Source organism: Pristis pectinata, chromosome 14, assembly GCF_009764475.1.
Source record: "Pristis pectinata isolate sPriPec2 chromosome 14, sPriPec2.1.pri, whole genome shotgun sequence".
Lineage (NCBI taxonomy): Eukaryota > Metazoa > Chordata > Chondrichthyes > Rhinopristiformes > Pristidae > Pristis > Pristis pectinata.
The window spans coordinates 43,897,163-43,921,079 of NC_067418.1; the positions used below are offsets into that span (position 1 = coordinate 43,897,163).

The 23,917-nt window shown below is 42.6% G+C and overlaps 1 protein-coding gene across 1 annotated transcript in view; it reads right to left on the reverse strand.

Annotated features, from left to right (window-relative positions):
• Window positions 1-570: 570 nt before the first annotated feature.
• dgkza (diacylglycerol kinase, zeta a) overlaps window positions 571-23,917 on the reverse strand; it is a 405,283-nt gene continuing 381,936 nt past the window's right edge. The window contains exons 37-38 of the mRNA XM_052029707.1: window positions 22,734-22,833; window positions 571-6,563 (exon numbers count right to left, since the gene is read on the reverse strand). Of these exons, the coding sequence (XP_051885667.1) occupies window positions 6,447-6,563; window positions 22,734-22,833 (217 nt within the window). The 3' untranslated portion in view covers window positions 571-6,446. The remainder of the gene's footprint in view (window positions 6,564-22,733; window positions 22,834-23,917) is intronic.

Below are 23,917 nucleotides of genomic sequence, written 5' to 3' on the forward strand. Positions count from 1 at the left end.
ACCTGAAACTTTAACTCGTTTCTTTCTCCACAGATGCTGCTCGACCTGTTTTCAGGGTGTTTTGTTTTTCTTTCAGATTTCTAGTGTCTGCATCATTTTGCTTTCGTATTCTCATTTCATTCACTCCTACCAGAAATGCCCAGCTCGAATAAGTTCAGTTCCTCTCTTTGATAAGATCTCTATTTGTCTCTCTTACCTGTTTATTGGTTTCTGTTTCCCTTGTTTCAAGAAAAAAAAATGCTGGAAAGCCAATGATCTGAAACAATATCTGTTTCTCTCTTCAGATGCTGCCTGACCTGCTGAGTATTTCCAGTATTTTTATTACCAACATCTGCAGTATTTAGCTTCTGTATATTTAAAAAGGGTTGAAAATGACCTGCATTTGATTACACTTCATTTCCATATCAAGGAAAAGTCTGGCCTGTTGTAGAAATCGGAATGAGATAATGAAAGGGTCTACAGGAAGCACCCAAAATAGAAAGCACTCTGAATTATAACAGAAAACTGATACCCAAATGAACTGACAGGAAAGTTCACAGTCAATGATGGATTGGCTCATTATTTTTCCTTTTTGCTTCTTTTTATTGGTCCAGTCTGATGCAAATACAATCAAATCCATTTATACGCAACCCCGTAAAAGGACATTTATACCAGTCCCAGCTTGTTGCTCACTAAGTCAGCAACATCACCATTCCACACTTCAGGTACACCCAGCTATTAGTGCCTTTAGTCGTATCCTAACTGCCCCATCAGAAGATTTCATTCTAACATAAACCACATTATCTGTAAAAGAGATATATATATCCCTCATGTCACTTGGTCCATTTACTTGTTCCCATGGTCTACAGGTATCAGAGGAGGGTGATGGGGAGATGTGGCTAAAGTTTACAGAAATCTTATCCATTCAATCTTGTACTTTGCGAAATGGCAAACTACTAAACATTTGTGCAAGTTCCCATTAAAGTGGTGTCAATGGGTCATGTGACACGGCCAAGGGCATCTCAAATCTCCAGGAGACATCAATCAGTCAGACCACTGGTTAAGGAGGAGTAGGAATCTTGGTCAATTATTTTTACAAACCCACCCCAGCCCTGCCAGAGCTCTACTTATAAATGGACCCACAACAAAGGAAAAGCTGGTAATGCTCACAGTACGATAAAAGTAGCTAGATCAATTGATTCATATCTTAAAGATTGATGGGGAATGAAGAATTTAACTAACTCAACAAAGGCTGGCGATCTGCTCTCCATTCCTCAATACCAGGCTGAGTTGTTAGGACTGGCATTATGCCTCATCCTATCAGCAGTCAATGGCTTAATGCTCCAGAAGCACTTGCAATTAAATTATGACGGTTAAAGGTTTTCAGGTCTTCTCCAATATAAGTCCACAGGTCCATCCACTTTTGCCAATAAACATTACCATGATCTCAACTGATCTTCTTGAGGGTCTAGATCAGTTTATATGCCGACCCAAACTTTGCATTCATCAAAGGGGGAATTTGGTAGGCGATGGAACACCCAGTGTCAACACTCTGTCAAGTTAGCTTTTCCTTAATTAAAAACAGAATGAATACCCTGCACCTGACACATTTCAGCACCTACTCAGTTATAATCTTCTCCTGCACTGGGATTTCCCCATCCTGTCATTTCTCATTGTGCTGAAATTGGGAACCATTTTGTAACGAAGGCCTCTACTAGAACTGGATTAAAATTGTACCAATGCCCCAGCAAACTGTCTCCCAAATGTTCACTGCTCATGTCAATGACATATGAAGATTGAGTTTGACCTTACAAGTAGAAGGTCAGCATCCAGCACATAACTCAACCTTGTTCCTTACTCCCAGCCTTTAATATTGATTCCCTAAATTCCCAGGTATCCAAACATTTTCATTTTCTGCCATACCTCTCCTGCCCTCTTCCCATTATCCTACTTATTCCCTGGAAGTACTGGGAATGAGCATACCTCTTGGTCGTGTCACTGTGCATCCAATGAGATGGGAAACCTTACGCAGAGAAAAACCAGCCTGGCTGTTAAAAGACAGATTCTGTCGGCAGGACTGATGGGTGGGGATATATGGATTTAAATCTTGGAGGAAAAGGCAGCAAATGTGAGTCTGAGAAACAAAGACACTATTTAAAAGAGGTCAAAATATATTAAAAAGAACATAACTGCAGGCACTAAATGCATGCTGGGCACCATATGAAGCCGTATGCAGTTCATAATGCTGACCGACTAGTTAATTCGAACACTTGGATCTGTTCTCTCACAAGCAATATCCTGGAAATGGTATCGTACAACATGTTGGTGTCTAAATCCTATATCGCATGCTCTCATTTCAAAATAGTTTAATACCTCCATTAGAACAGAAACAGTGGAATTTAATGCAAGTGGTTATCACATGACATTTATCATGTGGTGTGATAAGCAGGTCATTGTTAAGATGGGAGGACTTGTTCAACATCACTGAAGTAAATAAGTTAAACACCACCCACTTCACACCTCTAACCAAATTTTGTCTTGATGGACTTAGGAGTATTGATCTTAAATGTGTTGTCCTGTGAGGCAATCCCATCCTTTTATACCATCTGATCCTGAAAACACGTGGCATACGACATGTTGACTCAAAGGCTTCACACTGCTTCAGTGAGGAACACTCTGGGACTTGGCTCACAGTTTCAAGTAGGAACAAGGCAGCTGTATCCAACTCACTCGACAACAGGCAAATCAAGGCATTTGTTTCTAAAATGCACACGCACACAAAATGCAAATATAAAAACAACTGCCAATGTTTGAAGTTATATCAATCTACAAAAAGGGCTTGTAGTAATTTACACACAAAAATAGTCACAGATAGCAAACTGTCAGATACGTCAACATAACCTCACTAGAATATTACAATAATTGTACTATCCTGGAAAATTTACAACCAGACAGAAAGGTTTTGTTCAAAGAACATATTTACACAGTCGACAGCAGAGGTTGGAGCCGCCTGTCTCCATTCTGCTGATGTAGTTCCACCTTCTTCCTGTGGGAATTAGGAGGTCCTAGGTGTCAGCTTCAAGGACGGTGTGGCAGGGTTCAATTTCCTCCTTCCTCCTGGCACAGTGCTACTTTTTCCAGGTAAGGTTAGAGGATGTAAACCTTTCACTTTTTAAATCTGTTCCAATTATAAGCAAAAACACTGAAGGTGATTTCAACTTTTGGCGGTAGAATAAAACTGGCAACTTCGGATAGGCTGCCTGTGAAATAACCCTCCTGTTTATCCATTCCACTGAAGTAAAGTTAAAACCATCTCTGCTTCTTTTCTATAACAATTCAATGCAACAATAATGTCATTTTCCTACAACAGTACTAGTTTGGTGTTCTGTTGAAGTCAAATCATACAATATATATTAATCTAAAGCAATCAACAGAAAGTTCAGAACCAAATATCCATTTACCAAATTGTATATTCAGTAAGGAAAATCCTTTTCTGTTGACTTAAGGCCTTGCTTGATATATAATATATACAGTGCCAGCGTACAGTACCAGTGTGCAAGATTGAGCATCCTAACATATAGTTTAAACAGATACTGCTCCACCATGCTGAGCTAAAGAGACCTTTTCGAAACTGAGAATGTCAGGTTTCAGGGGTGAGCCTGCAAGATCTAAGAGCAACCACATGTGACTGATCTCAGAGCAAGCACTTACCACCTGTCATCTCCCTTCATAAGCTATCGTTTTCAACAGCAACAATCACCTTTGACCCTACAGAACATCCCAAGGAGATGTGGAAAGCAAAACAAGGAAAAGCCGAAGAGGTATGTTTGGGGGAAGGGACACGATGGGTGATGAAAAGCTTCTCAGGGATAGATCTAACGGAAGCAAAGGGGTTAAAAGTGCTCCATTAAATCCATGTGACATTCAGATTTCTTCAAATTCCATGTTTTGTTCATTCCCCATTTCTTGTGTTGCTGTTTGGTGGGAGCACAGGGAAGGTGGGCTGGAGAACGCAGGAGAAAGATGTACCTTTTCTCAAAATGGAAAGCCAATTAACAAAAGGACCTCAATAAAATGAGAGGCAGTTGGTAGTTCTCTTCACCTCATGACACAAGAGACTGCAGATGCTGGAATCTGAAGCAAAAAAAAAGCTGCTGGAGAAACTCAGCGGGTCAGGCAGCATCTGTGGAGGCAAATGGACAGTCGACGTTTCGGGTCGAGACCCTTCACGTGGTCTAGAATATGGGTTCCAATCCCACTCCAGAGACATGACCACAAAAGTCTGCATCGACGCTCCAGTGAAGCGATTCCTCATTGCTGCACTGGAGTTAGTGTCCAGGTCAGCACTGCAGGATTGCTTCACTGTCAGATGTGCCCTACTTTCAATGAGATGAAAAGCTATGGGACCCAGCTGCCTTCTCGCAAGAGATCCTACTGCAGGGGTTATCCTTGGTGTCCTGGCCAATATTTATCATTCAGATCAGCTCTAAAGCGGATTATCTGGTCACCATCACAATGCTGTTTCTGGAAATTTTCTGCCCCAAATTTTCCTTCACCTTCACCTTTAACACTAGCCACACTTCAAAAGCTCTGCATTGTTTGTAAAGCCCTTTGGGGGAAACCTGAGACTCTGAACAGCACTACGTAAATGTAGGTCTTTAGTAAAATAACGTGATTGCCGACTGCTTCAGCTCAGTGCAGTGTTTCCTTTCTGAAAGATCCAAATCCAGGAGTGCTGCTTTTTTTTTTTAAAAAATAGGTAAATATTCCAATTAGGATTCTGAAAGATTACCAAAAAATATTCTTTGCCACAACATCCCATATTACCTCACTTGAAGAAGGATTCATTGGTAAGGTGCTGCAGAATGAAATTGCACAGAAATCATGTTTAAAAAAAATCACCACAATGCATACAGATTGGTCCACTAATATGGGTATCTGCGATGAAGTATTCTGCTGTTTGGTACATTTTCTTTGAGGAGCCAAAGAAAGGTTGCATGCCTTAATGTGGCAGCAGTTGGTACAGTGAAGGCCCAGGGATAGAAAGCTCGGCTGCTTTTTGGTCACTTCTTTCCCCTCTGGCTCCGAAGCCCTCATTTAGCCCAGCTGAACAGCTAACAGCACAGACTGCCAATGCAACCTGGGACCAGCCCAGTAAGTGGGAATTGGCAGGTCACAGACCATCACACTTCTGTTGACTCAGTGAGTGGCACTAGCTGAGCAAATCTCTTTCAATGAACTGGAAACTTGCTCTGAGCAAAGTCTCGTCAAAAACCTTGGTGCCAACTTGAAAAATACCTCTTCAATAACAGGCTTGAATTTTTGTTCATTAAATGGGACAAAACAAAACTATTTCCTTATTAAACCATTTGCCAGAGACCCTATTCTCACTAAAACATGTATAGCATGGTGACTGCAGGTGTCTAAATGCCTGTCTGAAATTTTTGATCTACAGCTTTAAGAATCCATTTTTTTTCTAAATGCCCATGTAAAAGTAAACAAAAAACAGTGTTTCACTTAAATCAAATAAAATCAACCGTGTTTAGGGTATTTATTAAATGTCTGCCTCAATACCTCACCAGTAAATCAATTTGCTGGTTAGAGCCTGGATGTCAGGAAAAAAACAGCCACTCATACTTTTCACTCTCTCAGTCCTCTCTAACATTGTGGATGGAAAGCAGGTCCTGTCCCCTCCCCTGCGTCCCAGTAACCGTGAACGGACGTTGGATGCAACATCACTAAATCACAAACCCACCCCACCCACCGTAAACATTACAGAAGCCCTAAACAGATGGCAAAGTTTGCAGCAGACTTCTCTCGTGTTAACGTTCTACATCATCTCAATAAGAAGTTCCGATATAGAGCACTTTTCCATGTAGTTTTCTTTTAAAAAGGCAGCCACTGTGTAATCAGATTCCATATTAAAATTTTCAGCCTGCACTAGAGCACATGTGCCCTTTCACAAAGTAGTGAGCGTTCACTTTACAGCCATCTGTATTACCTCTGCTACCACTCCAGTCATGACAACAGCAGAGGGCTTGTCCCAAGTACATAAAGCCACATGGGCTATGTGCAATTTAAACATCACAAAGTTTACGTGAATGCCATGGCTACCCAACTTCATTAAAAACCGTTGACCTTATCCACCCATTCGCACCGGTGAGACACAACTCGCCAGGTTGCTACCACCACTGAACTGCTGCTTGCTGAGCAGTCACTGGCACGATGCCATTTTTAGTTGTAGCTTTCGATGCTCCAGTTTGTGGCTTGAGTATTGGTAGAGGGGGGAGGAAGGGGGGGTTGGGTAATAATAAACACAGACATTCACAGACTGGTCTAAGGTTTGAGTTGCCAACAACCCCATGTGGTCACAAATGGCAGCAGGCATGCACGGTCCAGGATAGGGTGGGGTGGAGGGGAGCTGGTGGGAAAGGGGGAGGGATTTGCCGTCATCCTTTTGCAAGGGGTTACACAGCCGTCTCCTGATCCTCGCGCTGAATCATCTGGTAGTGCTGCCGGTTTTCCAGGTATGCTGCCAGCTCCAGGTCCATGGCTTTCTCAGCTTTGTTTTTTGGCGTGTCCCCCTGTGCGGCCGGGCAGAAAAAAAGAGTAAAATACGTCAGAGGGTAAACACGTACCTGCAGCACAACACTCCGCTTGCATTTGGATGGGATGCCCGCTGAGTGCAGGCTAACCATCCCACAGGAACAGGCCCCACATCTTACAGTGGCCTGAAAGGAGCTTCTCAAGGTCTGGTACAGCGATTCCCAAGCACGGGAACACAAGAGGCTGCAGAGAGTAGTGGACAGAGCCCAGTCCATCATGGGCACAGCCCTCCCCACCACTGAAAGCATCTACATGGGAAGCTGCTTCAAGAAGATGGCAGCTATCATCAAGGATCCCCACCATCTGGGTTATGCCTATTTCTTGACACTACTGACAAGCAGGAGGTACAGAAGCCTGAAGTCCCACACCACCAGGTTCAGGAAATGCTATTTTCCTACAACCATCAGCTTCTTGAACTGACCTGCACACCTCCAACCCTACCTCAGCAACGGGACAATACGGACCACCCTTTGCGCTACCACGGACTTGTCTCTGATTGTGTTTTTTTTTCACTAATGTCTTGTTTTGCACAGTCTTTTTTTCACTGACTTATATGCTTTATGTATAACTTAAGTTCTGTGTGTTGTTGCCTGAATCTAGTTGCCGGTGATGCTGCTGCAAGTAGGTTTTTCATTGTGTCTGTACCTTACAGTACTTGTGCATATAGCAATAAACTGAACTTGACTTGACTTCAAGGAAGATATCTCACAACACTTTGGCCTTACCAAGACAATTTAGCGATATTACAAACCAAGCTTTCTCTCGATGCTGTCTGCCACAGCTCAGAAGGTACTGCCCTCAACTCCGAGTTAGATCACAGGCTTGATCCCACCCCTCAGACTCAAGAATTGAAATCCAAGCTGAGACTTCACTGTAGCACTGCATCCTTCAGTTTGAATATTAAACCCTCTCTGTTCACTCAGGTGAACATCAGAGCCAAATTAGGAGGAGGAAGCCACTGAGTCTTTCATCTTATAAGATCATGGCTAATTTGATTGTAACCTCAACGCCGCGTTCGCACCTACCCCTAGTAACCTTTCAAAGTCAAAGTTGAGTTTATTGTCATATGCATGTGCATGTATGCACAGGTGCAATGAAACACTTGCAACAGCATCACAGGCACATAGCGCCATATTCACAAGAAAAACGTGAAAATTAAACATAAATTATACACAATTTTTACAAGAAAGAACACAAAACAAAAAGAATTTTAGTGCAAAATGATCAAAGTGGTCATAGTGTTGCTAAACTGCAGTGATTAGGGTTGTGCTGGTTGGTTCAAGAACTGAATGGTCAAAGGGAAGTATCATCAAGTATCTTTCTACCTCTGCCCTGAAAATATTCAAAGACTCTGCTTCCACAGCCCTTTGAGGAAGAGAGTTCCAAACACTCAGAGACCTTTGCATTCAATTCTGGTCTCCCCATTATAGGAAGGACGTGGAGGGCACGGAGAGGGTGCAGAAGAGGTTTACCCAGATGCTGCCTGGATTAGAGGGCATGTGCTATAAGGAGAGGTTGGACAACTGGGCTTGTTTTCTCTGGAGTGTCGGTGGCTGAGGGGAGACCTGACAGGTTTATAAAATTATGAGAGGCACAGACAGAGCAGACTGCTGGTATCTTTCTCCCCAGGGTTGGAATGTCTAATACCAGAGGGCGTTTAAGGTGATGGGGGAAAGTTCAAAGGAGATGTGCGGGACATTTATTTTTGCACAGAGCATAGTGGGTGCCTAGAATGCGCTGCCAGGGATGGTGGTGGAGGCAAATACAATACAGGCATTTAAAAGGCTCTTAGATAGGCTCGTGAATGTGCAGAGAATGGAGGGACATGGACATTATGTAGCAAAAGGGTTTAGTTTAGTTTAGTTAGACATTTAATTACTAATTTAATTAGTTCAGTACAACATTGTGGGCTGAATGGCCTGTTTCTGTGCTGTACTGTTTTATGTTCACCTATGACGGAGAAACAGTGGCCTCAATTCTGACTTAAATAATGGATGCCTTATTTTTAAACTGTGACCCCGAGTTCTCCATTCCCCCACAAGAGAAAATATTCTCTCCACAACCATCCTGTTAAGACTCCCTAACGTTTCAGTCAAGTTGGTTTTCACTCTTCTACTTAACAGAATAGCTGGTCATTATTACATTGCTGTTTGTGAGAGCTTCAGTGTGAAATTGGTGCCGTGTTTTCTACATTGTAACTGCACTTCAGAAGCTATTTACTAGCTGTAATGGTTTTGGGACATCCTAAGATTGCAAAAGATACCAAATAAATGCACGTCTTTTTTGTTATGGTTGCAACATTTCAACCCAATGGATCCCTCCAGTGCTCATAGCTGCATCTAGCACGGTCAGCTATTTCCACTTACTGAGTGCCGGGACTGACAATACCCTCCACCTCACTCTCAAGAGTAGCATTGGCATGCAGCACAGAGCAAGTTGCTTCTTGTCAGAGGAAGACGACTCTTTTACGTCTGATGTGATTGTGCAGAGAGGTGGCTACATTATCATTCCTATGATTGTCTTGAAAACAGGTCAAAATCTCAGTCTAAAATTTGCATGATCACGTTTCGAAAGGAGGAATGCATCTCTTGGACCAGTTTTTTAAGCAACTCCTGATCTCTTCTCATATGCTCTGCAAAATCACTCTCTATCTTTAAAATGCTGTTATTGTCTTTTATGAATCAAAAGCAGCTTTGCTATCTGTATTGTTTTTAAAGAATAGTTTCAGCAAGAAGTGCAAACAAAGCTCTACCAAAACTGGTTGCTGATGTTGGTCAGTGTGGGAGGTACAGGAAGGATGCAGGATACCAATAATACAAGTTTTGAAGTTGAGGTTTGTAGAAAAAGGAGTTTGGGGGAGGGGCAGTCTGGGCAACATACATCCTGGTCACTGTGGATTAGTTGAATCAGCAATACAACACAGAAAACCAGCAACACCTTTGGAATTGATGCCTGATGGCTGAGGAGTGGACGGAAAGCCCGCAATGCCCCGGGTCACAGAGTTAGCCTTCTATTTGAATGCCAGCGTGGACAAACTGGGCACTGAGTAAATAGGACAGATTGGCCACAGTGAATTAGCAGTTCACTGCCCAACATTAGATTAGATTAGCTTATTGTCATATATATGACTCTGTCTACACTTCCCACTGCCTCGGGAAAGCAGTCAACATAGTCAGACCCCTCTTACCCCGGTCATTCTCTCTTATTCCTCCCTTCCATCGGGCAGAAGATACAAAAGCTTGAAAACACGCACTGCCAGGCTCAAGGACAGCTTCTATCCCGCCGTTATAAGACTCTTGATCTTGAACTGACCTCTTGCAAGATAAAGATGAACTCCTGATCTCTCAATCTACTTCATCAAGGCCCTTGCACTTTATTTGTCTACCTGCACTGTACTTTCTCTGTAACTGTAACACTATTCTTTTGTTGTTTTTCCTTTTGTACTACCTTGATGTACTCATGTTTTGGAATGATCTGTATGGATGTCATGCAAAACACAGTTTTTCACTGTATTTCAGTACATATGACAAGAATAAACCAATTACTAATTACCAATATACACCAGGGTGCAAGGAAATTCCTTGTTCGCATGAATACCTAGCTTTAAAAACTAATTTCCACTGAGGTTGATACTAAAACAAAATCCTGTGGTTTGAAAGAGGGACCTGATTTCATAGAGTCTACGTCAACCATCAAGCACCCATTTGCACTAATCAGACCCTAACCCCATTTTATTCTCCCCACATTTCATTAATCTGCCCCAGATTCTACCACCCACGTATGCGCCAGGGCCGATCAACCCACAGACTGCACATCTTTGGGATGTGGGAGGAAACCGATGCACCTGACTCGGTTACAGGGAGAACGTGCAAACTCCACACAGACAGCTACCTAAGTCAGGACTGAACCCTTGTTGTTGGAGCTGTGAGGCAGCAGCTCTCCAGACTGTGCCACTGTGCTGCCAAATTATTTCCTACTGCCCATCGTGCACTGCCAACCCAGACCAACTTCCTGCACCTATTGTAAATTCAGAAAATATTGCAGAAACAGTAAAAAAAAGTGAGGAGACTGCCAATCAAGGCAGCTTCATTTTTAAATGAGTGACCAATTGCTCAGCACTGAACAGCCATTGTAATTGACATCGTGATACATCCTAAGAAGCTCAAGGAACATTTTCAGAAAAAGCTGGCACTACACTGAAGGTGCTGGGACAGGTAACCAAGGAGGTGGATTTTAAGTGCTGTTTACATATTCTCCTTACAATATAGGAGATCATTCAGCTCCCAGAGCAAACCCATCAATCCAATTCCTCTACTTACTTCCTGCAACCCGTTCCCTTTCACATGCCCATAACTCCACTCACAATTTTCCTACTACCCATCTGCACTGCGGGTTATTACTGTGGCTGATTAACCCACTGGTACAACTTTGGAATGTGGGAGGAAACTGGAGGGGGAACCCATGCAGTCACAGGGAGAACAGGCAAACTCCACACATATAGTCGCTGTGATCAGGATTGAACCGGGGTTGCTAAAGATGTGAGGCAGTGGCTCTACTAGCTGCACTTTTGGCCTTTTAAAAATAGATGATAGGTTAGGAAGGGAAACACGTAACTATGTGCCCATGAAGCTTTCTTTTACTGAGTTCCACTTGATGTAAAGGCTGGAGATGTAATGGTAGAGGGACTTGTGCTCTCCGTGTTCATTGTGAGCCCAGTCTCTGATGTGAACCAACAGCTCTCAGAGCTCTCTCCTAACTGACTGCTCCAGCCAGCTGGACAACATCTATTAACAGGCTCCACAGCTCACAAAGGAGGCTCCCTCCATTACCTTTGTACTTATCCCTTCCTGCCACCCACAGAGGCCCAGCAAGGGCGGCTGTTCTGGAAGAACGGAGCAAGTCACACTTCATTCTGCAGGCAGTGCAGAAATAAACCTTCCCTTTTTAAATCAAACAGTTCAAAGTTCCTTTTAACTCTCAGGTTCTTTGGCAGATTTTGTTTTAAAGAGCGGCACCAATATTATGTTTATTAAACTCCCCCCCTCCTCCTAAATAAAGTTCATATAAATGCAAGTACAGTTCTTAGCTCGTATCCCATTTGTAGTTTTATATCGAAAGCCAACTTGATTGAAGAGATCCTTGAGGGAAAAATATCAGCTTCAAACAGTTTTAAGAGTTCTGTTTAAGTGCCAGTGCAAACTAATGATTAGTACAACACAGGAACTACCAGAAACACTTGCTGCAGCCCTGATAGGTTAAACGTAATGAACTAGATTGCCTAAATTGGAAATTTTTGGCCATTCATTCTCAATATGCCCACAGTTTTAATTTGGAGGACAAACCACAGACCACACATCTGAATACCTGGCATGTTCCACAGTGTGACTGTCCTTATAATAGAAAAGATGTTAAGGATATAAATTTAACGGAAACTTCTCGTTCTTTCCTTAATTACTTTATTCTGAAATTCCTTCTGAGATCATTATGGCACCATATAAGTCATCCCAGAATCGAAGTAACTTGCAAAACCTCTTACAAAAATCCAATAGAAAACAAAGCATTATAACTTTAATAAACGGGCAAGTTAGGGACCCTGGAAGGTTCCATTAACACGTCAAGGGGGACTCACTTCTTGTTGTCCTAATTTAAATTAAATGATTTCTGTGGGTCCACTTTTGCAGGTTGTGAAACAACTCAGAGACTGGTAATGCCTTTGTTTTGAAAATAATGGCATTTTCCAGATGTGTTTTACCGTTTTCCTCAAGATAACAGGATTTCTCGTCACATGCCGAAGAATTGCGCCAGCCAGAGATTAATTTGTCCCAATTCAAGACAAGTGATTGACAGGTGACAAACAGCCATCCTGCAGAGTTTCACTTTTGCCTTCCTTTAATCCGTTTCACAGACAGGACAAGGTGAGTCCCACCCTGGTAGGCTGCACAAAAAAAATAGATCTCCTTCTCGGCCCACTCTACTGCCCCTGCCAACCCTACATCTCCAGACTCTTCATATTGGCAGGCAAACTCCACACGATGTCCAAGAACGAACACTGAAAGAGAGCCACTTCCTGAACAACTGTTCAGCCACCTATTTATTTCCCCTGTGGTTTCTTGGTTCGAGGCTGGTTGTAATAAAACTAAAGTGTGTGCCCACGAGTTACAATGCCATCTGGAGCTCTTTGAGTGTAAGGAAGCAGAAACTACCATTGTACAAAGCACCTACACAGCTTATATGCTTAAGCTCCATCCCCCAACCAGTGACTATACTCAACCCACAAAGAAGGTAGTCAAGGCTTCACTGTGGCCTGGCACTAGAGCCATATTTTTCTCAACAGGCTTTTTATCAAACTACTGTTTCTTAATGCTGATTTTTCACCGTTTCCAATGGTTGCTATAGTGATCATACAAGAGAGGCTTATAATGCGGTGAATGCTCACAATTTCCATGCCAGGCTAAATTTGGGCCTACAATGGATCTTCTCACACAGAGGTGCAGATTTTAGTGCCTTGCCAGCAACTGAATTGGTTCTCCACCGAAACCCGTTGCTCCTTGAGGCAATAGAAGGCAGTTGTGAATGTACTTGTGTGGTGAAGCACCCCACTGTTCCTTCCATTAGATAGGACAGCAAGGATTAATGACTCCGAAAGTTTTGCGGGCCTCCTCTGCAGCCTGGTGTTGTGATGCACCAATGCGTGTGCACACACCGCCCTCCCCCCATCATTCAACACAAGTGGATTCTCTGACAAAAGTTTCCACAAACCGCTTCGTCGAGTACCTTCGCTCTGTCCGCCGCAACAGCCGGAACCTTCCAGTGGCCACCCACTTCAATTCCACATCCCAGTCCCACACTGACATGTTTATCCACGGCCTCCTCTACCGCCATGTTGAGGCCAGATGCAGGTTGGAGGAACAACACCTCATATTCTGCCTTGGGAGTCTCCAACCTGTGGCCTCAACAATCGATTTCTCCAACTTCCAGTGACCCCACACTTCCTATTTCTCCCCCCACTCCCGTCTTCCCTTTTTCCTGTGGCTCCCTTTCCCCGCCTCGATGACCTGCTCATCTCCTCTTCTCCCCTCCGCCATCCTTTATTCCATGGTCCACTGTCCTCTCCTACCAGATTCCTCCTCCTTCAGCCCTTTGCCTCTTCTACCCGTCACCTCTCAGCTTATTACATCTTACCCCCCCCCCCCACCTACCTTCCCCCTCTCACCTGGACTCACAGATCTCCTGAACTAACCTATCACCTGCTTGCGTGTGCTCCTCCCCCTCCCCCCCACCTTCTTATTCTGGCTTCTGCCCTCTTCCTTTCCGGTCCTGATGAAGGATCTCAGCCCGAAACGTTGACTGTTTATTTCCCTCCATAGATGCTGCCTAACCTGCTGAGTTCCTCAGCACTTTTTATGTATTGCTCCAGATTCCAGCATCTCCAGAATTTCTTGTATCTCTGTTAAAGTGAAAGGTATTTTTGCAGCCAAGGTTTGAAGTTGTGTGCTCGGGTGGGCTGAGGTGAGGCATTCCCGGGTAATCAGCACCTGAATAAGAGGTTTGAGAAATGTCCTGGAGCAATGGAGGGATGGAAGTTGCATTTAGGACCTTTCAGGACCACTACAATCCTCAAGTACTTCTGAGACAAAACAGTAAATTTTGTAGCGTGGTCACTATTGCAATGTTCACAACAACGGCAAACAAGCTCCACACTGGTTCCACCCACCGGAAGACAGTAATGACTAGAACCAATTAATTTTGTTAGTTTAGGGATGAATATAGTTGTTGTTGGACATCGAGCTGATGCCTGATGTCAACTGACTGAGGGGAACAGGGAGTCCATGGTAGACAGATGGTCAGATCTTTTTGGGCAGCTCCCTTTGACGTCCATCCCTCCAGCACTGATGGCAAAATCCAGGCTGTTCTGACACGTGTTTTGGTCCTGTCCTCTTTTGGAGAAATATTGGAAGGACATTTTAAATATTATTTCAGCTGTATTGAATATTGATCTACAACCCCATCCTATTACTGCAATTTTTGGGTTACCATTGATGGATTCTGGCCATTTATCCTCTTCTGCTTGTCGTACGATTGCTTTTGTTACATTAATGGCCAAGAGATCCATTCTATTTGCATGGAAGGACCCTATACCCCCTACTACATTTCAATGGTTTTCTCAAACTATAACTTAGAAAAAATTAGGAGTGGTACTGTTGATCCTTCGCTTAAATTTGAGGAAGTTTGGAATCCATTTATTCAATATTTCCATGCGATATATCAGACCTTTTTTGAATCCCCTTCAATAACCTTTGAATATAGAGGAGCAGAGCTGACGACATAAGAATGTGTTTTTTTTTCATCAAAGAAATGTCAGTCCAGTTTTTTTTTCTTTGAAGTTTTTGGTTTGCTTTCGTTTAATGTTATACTTTTTTTTGATTTGGGGGTTTTCTCTTCATATAATTAAACTTCTTTTCAATTTTTTTTTCCCATCATGTACACTTAGCAAGAGTGCGGGAGGTCTAGATTACATATTTTACTCCTATCGTTATCCTGATCTCTTTGTATCATATGTATAATTATTAATGTTATGTGCATCAATTTGAATTAATTTGAAATTCAATAAAAAGACTGAAAAAGAAAGAAAAATAAATCCAGGGTCTGTGTGTGTGAGTGAGTGTGAGAGAGAGACACACATTTGCAGTTAGTTATATACATAGACCAACTGAATGTGAATATAGGAGGTGTGATTTTGCAGATGACATGAAAATTGGCAGCCTTGTTGATATACATGTGTTTATATATCTGGGTATTCCTGCAGGAGAATGTTTTATTGCGAATGTGCAGGTACACCTCCAAATGAATGTTTATGCACCTGTACTCTAATATACGAGGTGACGAAGAGTCCCTTATTACCATTAGGCAATAAATCTTCTCAGTGATTTGTACATAATTTTTAAAAAATTTTTTAAAAAATTTTATTTACAGCATGGTAACAGGCCCTTCCAGCCCAACGAGTCTGCGCCGCCCATTTTAAACCCACATTAACCAACCCGTATGTCTTTGGAATGTGGGAGGAAACCGGAGCACCCGGAGGAAACCCACGCAGACACAGGAGAACATACAAACTCCTTACAGACAGCGACGGGAATCGAACCCCGATCGCTGGCGCTGTAATAGCGTCGCGCTAACCGCTACGCTACTGTGCCGCATTTTGATTTTCACAGTTGGATATATATCCTCAAGAAAACTTTTTGTAAATCTTCATTTGGATCTGATTTTTATGGAAGTCTTTCAGATCCCAAATTCTATTTGGAAATTCAGGGAGGGGGATAGTGGCATTCCAGAACAAATTACCATTGAAAAGGAGGAATTATTACACATCCTAAAGGTGGATAAATCACTGATGAGATGTACCCCAGGCTGCTATTGGAGATAAGGGAAGTGGCTTTTGAGGCTTTTCAAATCTTCTCTGGCCACAGAAAGGGTGCCAAATGACTGGAGGACTGTGAATGTGGTAGCTTTATTCAAGACAGGCAGCATAGTTAGGCTGGCAAGTCTAACATCAGTGGTAGGCAAATTATTGAAAAAAAATTTGAGGGCCAGGATTAATCTGTACTGAGATTGGTAGAGATTAATCTGGGATAATCAGCAAGACTTTGTTATGGGGATATTCTGATTGACTAATTTCTTTGAATGTATTGAAGAGGTAATTAAGTGCATTGATAAGGGTAGTGTGGTTGATGTAGTTTACTTGGACTTCAGTAAAGCCAATAACCAGTTCCTACATTGGGGAGTGGTCCAAATGGTAAAAGCACATGGGATCCAGGGAAACTTGGCAAATGAGATCTTAAATTGGTTTGGTGATAAGAGGCAGATTGTGATGGTTGAGAGCTGATTTTGCGATTGCAAACATGTGCCCTTTGGTAAACTGCAGGGAATGGTGTTGGGACCCTTGCTGTTTATTATACACATTAACAATCTGAACGTGAATACGGGAGGTGTGATTCGGCAGATGACATGAATATCGTTGAAAGGATAGTCGTTGGCTATTGAATGATATCGATGATTTGGCAAGATGAGCAGATGGAATTTAATCATGAGAAGTGCGAGGTGATGCACTTTGAAAGGGCCAATAAGCTTAGGGTATACACAATGCAATGGTAAGACTCTAGGAGGTACTGAGTAACAGAGGGACCTTGGTGTACATGTCCATGGATTCCTGAAAGCTAGAAAAGGGTACTTGAAGATCAACACTTCAGATCCGACATAAAGCACATGATGTACCAAACAGCAGTGATCCCTTCCCTCCTCTATGTTTCTGAAACCTGGACTATCTAGAGCAGGCACTGGAAAAATATCACCAAACACGAATTCGTGGGCATAAGAATCCTAGCAGTAATGTAATGACTCTCCAATAAAGAAAAACTAAATTGGACAAACGTAAAATGGGCTACTGACTTGTTACCATCCTTCTCCTATTGTCATCCAAGGTAAATTTCATCATCTCTGATCCCCTCAGAGTATGCATTCATTAAGATACATAGCATGGTGATTGGCTCTGCTCTCAGACCAGTGTTGATTTTTCCAAACTGGCGGAGAGGCAATGTGTTGCAGAGTCTCTGGATAACAGTGCTTCATCTTGCTCTTCTCCCTGGGGTTTAGGCAGTTTAAGCTTTTCTTTGCCTGTACTGGTATGGAATGGTATTCAATGGACCAAAGCATCATACTAGCTTTCCTAAAGATGACGGCACATGGGTGCTGTGTTCATGGGTCAACACAAGGGAATTACGTATAACACAGGAAAAGTTTATAATGGAACTTTGAATCATCATATGCATATAAGAAGAGCATTGCCTTCTCCTACCGGATTCCTTCTTCTTCAGCCCTTTGCCTCTTCTACCTATCAGCTTATTACATCTTACCCTCCTCCCCCACCCACCTACCTACGTACCTTCCCCCTCTCACCTGGACTTGCCTATCACCTGATCTCACCTACCCCCTGCCTGCGTGTGCTCCTCCCCCTCCCTCCACCTTCTCATTCTGGCTTCTGCCCTCTTCCTTTCCAGTTCTGAAGAAGGGTCTTGGCTCGAAATGTCGACTGTTTACTTCCATCCATATATGCTGCCTGACCTGCTGAGTTCCTCCAGCACTTTTTGTGTATTACTCCGGAGTCCAACATCTGTAGAATTTCTTCTTGTCAGTATTACAAAGACAAGGGTTGAAATTAATAGTCCTCTACATTGTTTGAACACTCTTATGTGATGCCAACAGTTTAACCACGAACCTTCCCTCTCAGCCTTGCATTAGTTGCCTTTTTGCATCATTTATACAATTCCCTTTCAATGTATCCGCGGACATGTTTAGGTGTTTGTTTTTCTAAGTCAGACCATTGTGGTGAGCAGCCTTTGGGCTAAAATGGAGTGAGCACTGAGCACTCACGGCTACTTGAACTGATCAGGGTATACAGGGTGCTGCAAGAGAGGCTCTATCATTCAATGTCAGCCTCTGGGCCTGTCTGAATGAGCTTCACATTGGCAGGGTGGACAAATATCAGGACAGGCTGAAATTCTGCGTGACAGCCTGCAGTAAATATGATGACATTTGCTACGTTAAGAGATTACCACATGTTAAAGCCCAAGAAAACACATCAAAATTGGTTTGATCTTTAACCCAATGACACTTAGCCCTTATCTGACAGGTAAAAAGGCACTTCACAGACAGCAGAGATTTGAGGAATGCTAACCTGTGGAATCCACTTAAAGATTAGTGTTTATGAGGAGGTGACACTGAAGGATCAGTTCTCCCAATCGTTACCACCTGGTAGGTTATTAATGACACGGCTAGTACAGATTCCAGATGGTGAATTTTTCTCTCTCCTCATTTTAAAAACTCCATCTGGCAATTTTCTTCCCCTAATAACAGCTCCCAACTAATTTCAGAATGGTCCTCACAACACTTACCTCCTCACCTAACAGCTATGGTCGTATTTTATAAAGTGTAGTTGCCAACTTGGGAGACAGACTTGTCTGAGTGAATTTAGGTACTGCTGTTTGGATGCAATCAAATCCATCAAGTTATAACAGGGTAAATCAGTGAAGTGTGCACAATTTCTTCCCTTCATGCCTCTTCAACACCCTCCTCCCACCCCCCCCCCCCCCCCCCCCCCACCCGTCTACATTAATTCAGCTGTCTTGTACAAAGACATCTGGGTTTCCAAAGAAAACAGCCTTGACATTCTCCAGTGCTGTACAGCTAATGGAAGGATATATCCAAACCTATTTTATTTATACTGTATATAGATTTGTTTTGCTGTGAATTAACATCAGATCTAGATTAGTCTGCAAAGTATTTGGAATGATCTGTCACAAAAACCATCTGGGCAGCTGACTCCAAATCCATTGGCTGCTGTTATAACCCCACCACAATTGGGTCCCTTCACTGTTAACAGCACAACATACCTTTTGCACAAACAATGACAGTTCACAAAGTTTTTTCCTTTCTCATGGAAACCTGTGCTGGTGGTCCGATGAGTTGTGGAGTAATTAAAAAAAATCAGACTCATAGCTCATGCGGTTTCTAATGTCAGCCTGACTTTGGAGCTGGAGGGAAAATCTTAACTAAAGTTGCCTGCCTTGTGATAAAGAGAAATGGACAAAGAAAGAGAGATAGTCAAGATGAAGGTGAATAGAGAAAGACAACAGACATAAGTGGCAGGAAAGGAGGATCACTCCAGGTCTACACTATATACATCCTCCTAGTAATTGTCTCAGAGTAGAACTATTAGGAGACTGGGATAGGTCACCTGAGTGAAGAAGTGAACCACAGCGAGGCAGTAAAAATTAAAATATTTAAAAATATTTTTCTTCTTGTATCTGTAAATGAGCAGATAACCAAGGAATACTAATACACTGAATACACCACAGACATCAGAAAATGTAACTCAAACAAAATCTTAACTTGCCGTCATCATTTACCTCTTCTGTTTCTGCTTCTCCCTGTTGTGAGGAAGGTTCAAGTCCTTCTGATCTGGTATTTTCTCCCCTTTCTCTACTTAATCAATAAAACTGATAATGCACTTGCAGGCCTGCACTGGGATTGAACGCCAGGGAATCGGAGTACCCTTGGGCTACTTTGCCCTGTTCATCTTCCCTCCTTATTGCTGGGGAAATGCTCAGCCTAGAGGCAGTACAGGTGACATGCATCTCAGTGGGTGAGCTAGGAAATAAGTGAATTCCAATCTGGGCTTCAGACAGAAAGTGACCCTGTTTAAATGGCTGTAAATCGGTACTTCTATCAATCAATCGTTTGCTTCGCAACCTCCACTGGGAATTTTACCTGCCACGGTAGCTGGTGGCAATTACTCATAATCTGAACTGATCGGCTCTGGGCTAATTTGGGAAGCAAGCAAATCAAAACTTGGTATGCACAAAATCCAAATAATATGGATTCAGATTTGACTACAAAACACATCCCTAATGACCATAGATGAAGAGCACTCAATGGTCTGTGTATAAATATCAGCCAGGGGAAACATCAACTACAACAGCTGGAAAGTAAGCAAAACTATTCGTTGTTTATTCTTGAAGTTCAGGAGGGCTCAGTCAAGACCTTACAACCACAAACTGCTTATACTGACTTTTAAATAGGTAAATTACGTTTCCCCTCACAACGTTCATCTCCTCGTGTATCTTGAATTTCCTGGTATGTTGACAAGTTGCATGCCATCCATGCACAGGACCCTAGAGTTAACCTCTCTGGTTTACCTCGCCCTCCCACCTACCAAACTCCCCCAATCGTCGCAGGGATGAACTATTAGACAAATTAAGAGAAGTGCATGTTGGATATTTTGAAGTATTGGTGATTAATAATCAAATTTCCTTGTACCTTGGAACAAAACACTTCTCAATCTAAGGGTGACAGTAGAAAAAAAAGTGCCGATTGCAACCTTTGAGGGATTGTTAACCAAAGCGTTATTGACCACGGGTGACAAGAGTAAATCTTTGTGGCTTGATCGTAGGTGAGAAGGTCTCATTAACTACAGTACAGATGAATGGTAAGGTAAATAAGCTGTTGATAAGGACCGGTCCTCAAAGAATTTGATACGAGTTAGGTCTGGAATCTTTGTCTGATACAAAGTAAAGAACAGTGATTGCTTATGTGAATTGACCATTTTTAAAGGATGCAGGAAATTCATGGCTCTTAGCTATGACATGCACCATTAACAAGGCAGACTGAATTGTAAAGCAGCATGGTTTTAAACAGTAATTGGAGCACGGAAGATACAGAAACTGAAATCCTAATTTCTGTACAATTACGTTGATCACTTGTGCTATGCATGAATAAAGTGTGCCACTGTGACCCATGGAAGAAAGGTGAGCAACAACTGTTCCCAATACTGACTGGCACAATGTTCAGTGCCACCTGCACCACATTCAGAACACTCTTTCACACTTTTGTATGGGGTTGGGAGGGGTTTGTTGAAGAGCCATGAAGGGAAGAAATCTGCATACTCCACTGGTTTACACTGTGATAAACTGATGGATTCAACTGGATCTAAACTAAATTCACTCACACAAGCCTGTCTCCCAAGCTGGCAACTACCCTTTCAAATTATGACTGCCACATGACTGGACGCTGCAATTTCATATCCCTCTGAAAATGACTTGCTGAAGACATTCCAAGAGGAAGCAGCATTGATGCATCTCACCATATGAACCTTAAGGCTCTGTGGAACACTGGTGTGGACAGAGACATGATGGAGGAAGGTGGAGGGAGCGGTAATCCCAGGGTCGGTGTTCGGGCCGCTGTTTTTACTGAAGTATGTCAGTAACTTGGATTCCAGTGTATAACTGACAATTTCAGAACTTCCAGATAACGCAAAACTTAAAAGCAAAATATACAGCGAGGACGACAGTGATAGATCTTGAGGACTTATACAGGTTGTTGAAATAGGTAGGCACATATGGAATGAAATTTAATGCAGAAAATGTAGAGTAATATACTTTGTAAGGAAGAATTGGGAGAGGCACAATTCTAGAGTGGATGAAGAAACACAGAGCTGGTGCATATGTATATGAATATTTAAAGGTGGCAGAGCAAGGTGAAAAAGTGGAGAAATAGCATCTGGGATATGGGGCACACAGTACAACAGCAAGCAAATTATGATAAGTCTTTACTAAAACCCTGGATCAGCCAAAACTGGAGTGTTGTGTCCAGTCCTATGCACTGCATTTACGAGTGAAGGCTTTGAAGAAGGGACACTAATGTAGAAGGACTTTACTAGAATGGTTCCTGGAAGGTGGTTTTAAGATCCAGGGAAAAGCTGGAGAAGTCGGGATTGTTCTCTACTGGGCAGAGAAAGCTGAGAGGAGATGTTCAACATAATAAGGAGTTTAGGCAGAAGAGACAGAGGGATATTGTTCCCATTGTTGAAAAGGTTGTGAACCAGATTTGTAATTGATAAAGAAACCAAAGATGGCACAAGGAAAAACAAAATCTTACGCGGTGAGCGGTGAGCAAATGGAATACACTGCCCAACTCAGTGGTGGAGGTGGAGTAAGTCGTTGCTTTTCAGAAGGGAATTGGATCAGAATTTGAAAGAGAAAAAAATATTGGCGTGGGGGGAGGGAGGAGGGCAGGCTCCTGAAATCAACTGCATTGCTGTTGCACAGAACTGGAACTAATTTGAAAATCAGTGGGCTTCTGTGCTGTTACCACGCCATGGTTGTACAGGTATTAATCATGACAAGCTTGTAGTGTAACCAAAAGAGTTTCTCTGTCATCTGTGACAAAGATTGGGGACCAGGTCCCTGCACTATGCTGCCATGGTTATCTTTCTGAACTAGTAATTGAATGGTCAATTGACATAGACAATAAATACTCTCTCTCTACTGATGTACATGTCTTGAGAACAAACAAACAAAATGTAAATAAATTGATGATTAAAAGCAAAGTTCTTTAGTGCTGCATGAATAGATAGGAACATAATCAGGATTAGGTATTACTTTTTCCATTTCAACAGGGCTGAGAACTACAGACGGATGAGCACATGAGTCATTTAACCAGATGCTTTGAATTAACAAGTAAAGAAGGAAATGCAAAATCATTGCTAAACAGAGGTGTCCTCCTCCTGCCACCAAAGCTACAAAGCAAATACAAACCTGCAAATCTGTCTTCATTAGGGACGCCCCAGCTTCCACAAGAAAATGGCATATGGTTCTATGCCGGAGTGCAGCTGCTTTGTGTAGGACAGTTTCACCACTGCAAACAGAAATCACATAACCAGCATAATACTTAGCAGCCTGAGGCTCCCAGCACAGCACTTTGCATTATCTCAGTTACAAAAGTATACTATAGCAACAAATTGGGACTCTTACATTTTGAAAAGAATTTTTCTTAAGAGGTTTTAAAAGTCTTCTTTCCCTTTCCCAATCACTTGGTTGTCTTGGGTTATACAGTACGCCCAACCTGAGGAGCTTGGCACAGTGGCACACCAGGGAGTGCTGCTGCTGTACACTCCAGCCACCCAGATTTGATCCTGACCTCTGGTGCAGTCTGTGTGGAGTTTACACGTCCTTTCTGTGATCATGTGGGTTTCTCCTGAGCAGTCTTGTTTCCACCAACATCACTGGTGGGTTAAATGGCCACTGTGAATTGCCCTTAGTGAAATGGATGGCAGGACAACTGGGGAGATGGGTAAGTGAGAGAGAGTAGGTTACAGTGAAATACATAGGGGAAAGGGACTGATGTGAATACTATGAAAACTCAATGGGCCAGAAGGTCTCCCTCCATCTCCCTAGAAAATTATTAAATACGAGGGGCCTGAGACCTTGACTAACATCTTGATCAGGCTATTAGAAGCATGATGTACATTGAAGCAATAAAGTGAGACCCTTGCACTTTGATAAATTTTCTTAGGAGGTATTAAAACCCCTTTTCCTTTTCCTAGTGATGAGCCATAACCATAGTTACAGTACAGTTGCCATTCTTCTGTCAGTGGCCAGCATGTTCCTGTAACAGGAACTCAGCAGTGAAGAGATACAGACCACAAGGTCTTGGTGCTCTGATATACTGTTTTAGTATCCCAACACATCAAGACAGCATTTGGCACTGTTGGTTAAACAGCATCTTTCCCCCAAAATCAAGCTAGGGCAAAGTGTTAACAAAAGGACGGAGTCTATTTTAACTTGGGTGGAAGCAAGGGATTGAACTGAGAGGGCACTGACTGCAGAGAGCAGTTTTGCAAATAGCACCCCAAGTTGGGGAAACAAAAATACTGTAAATGAGGCAGCAGCATTTACTTTAATTCTAGCCCAGTCATTTGATCCATTCTGAAAACAGGCGC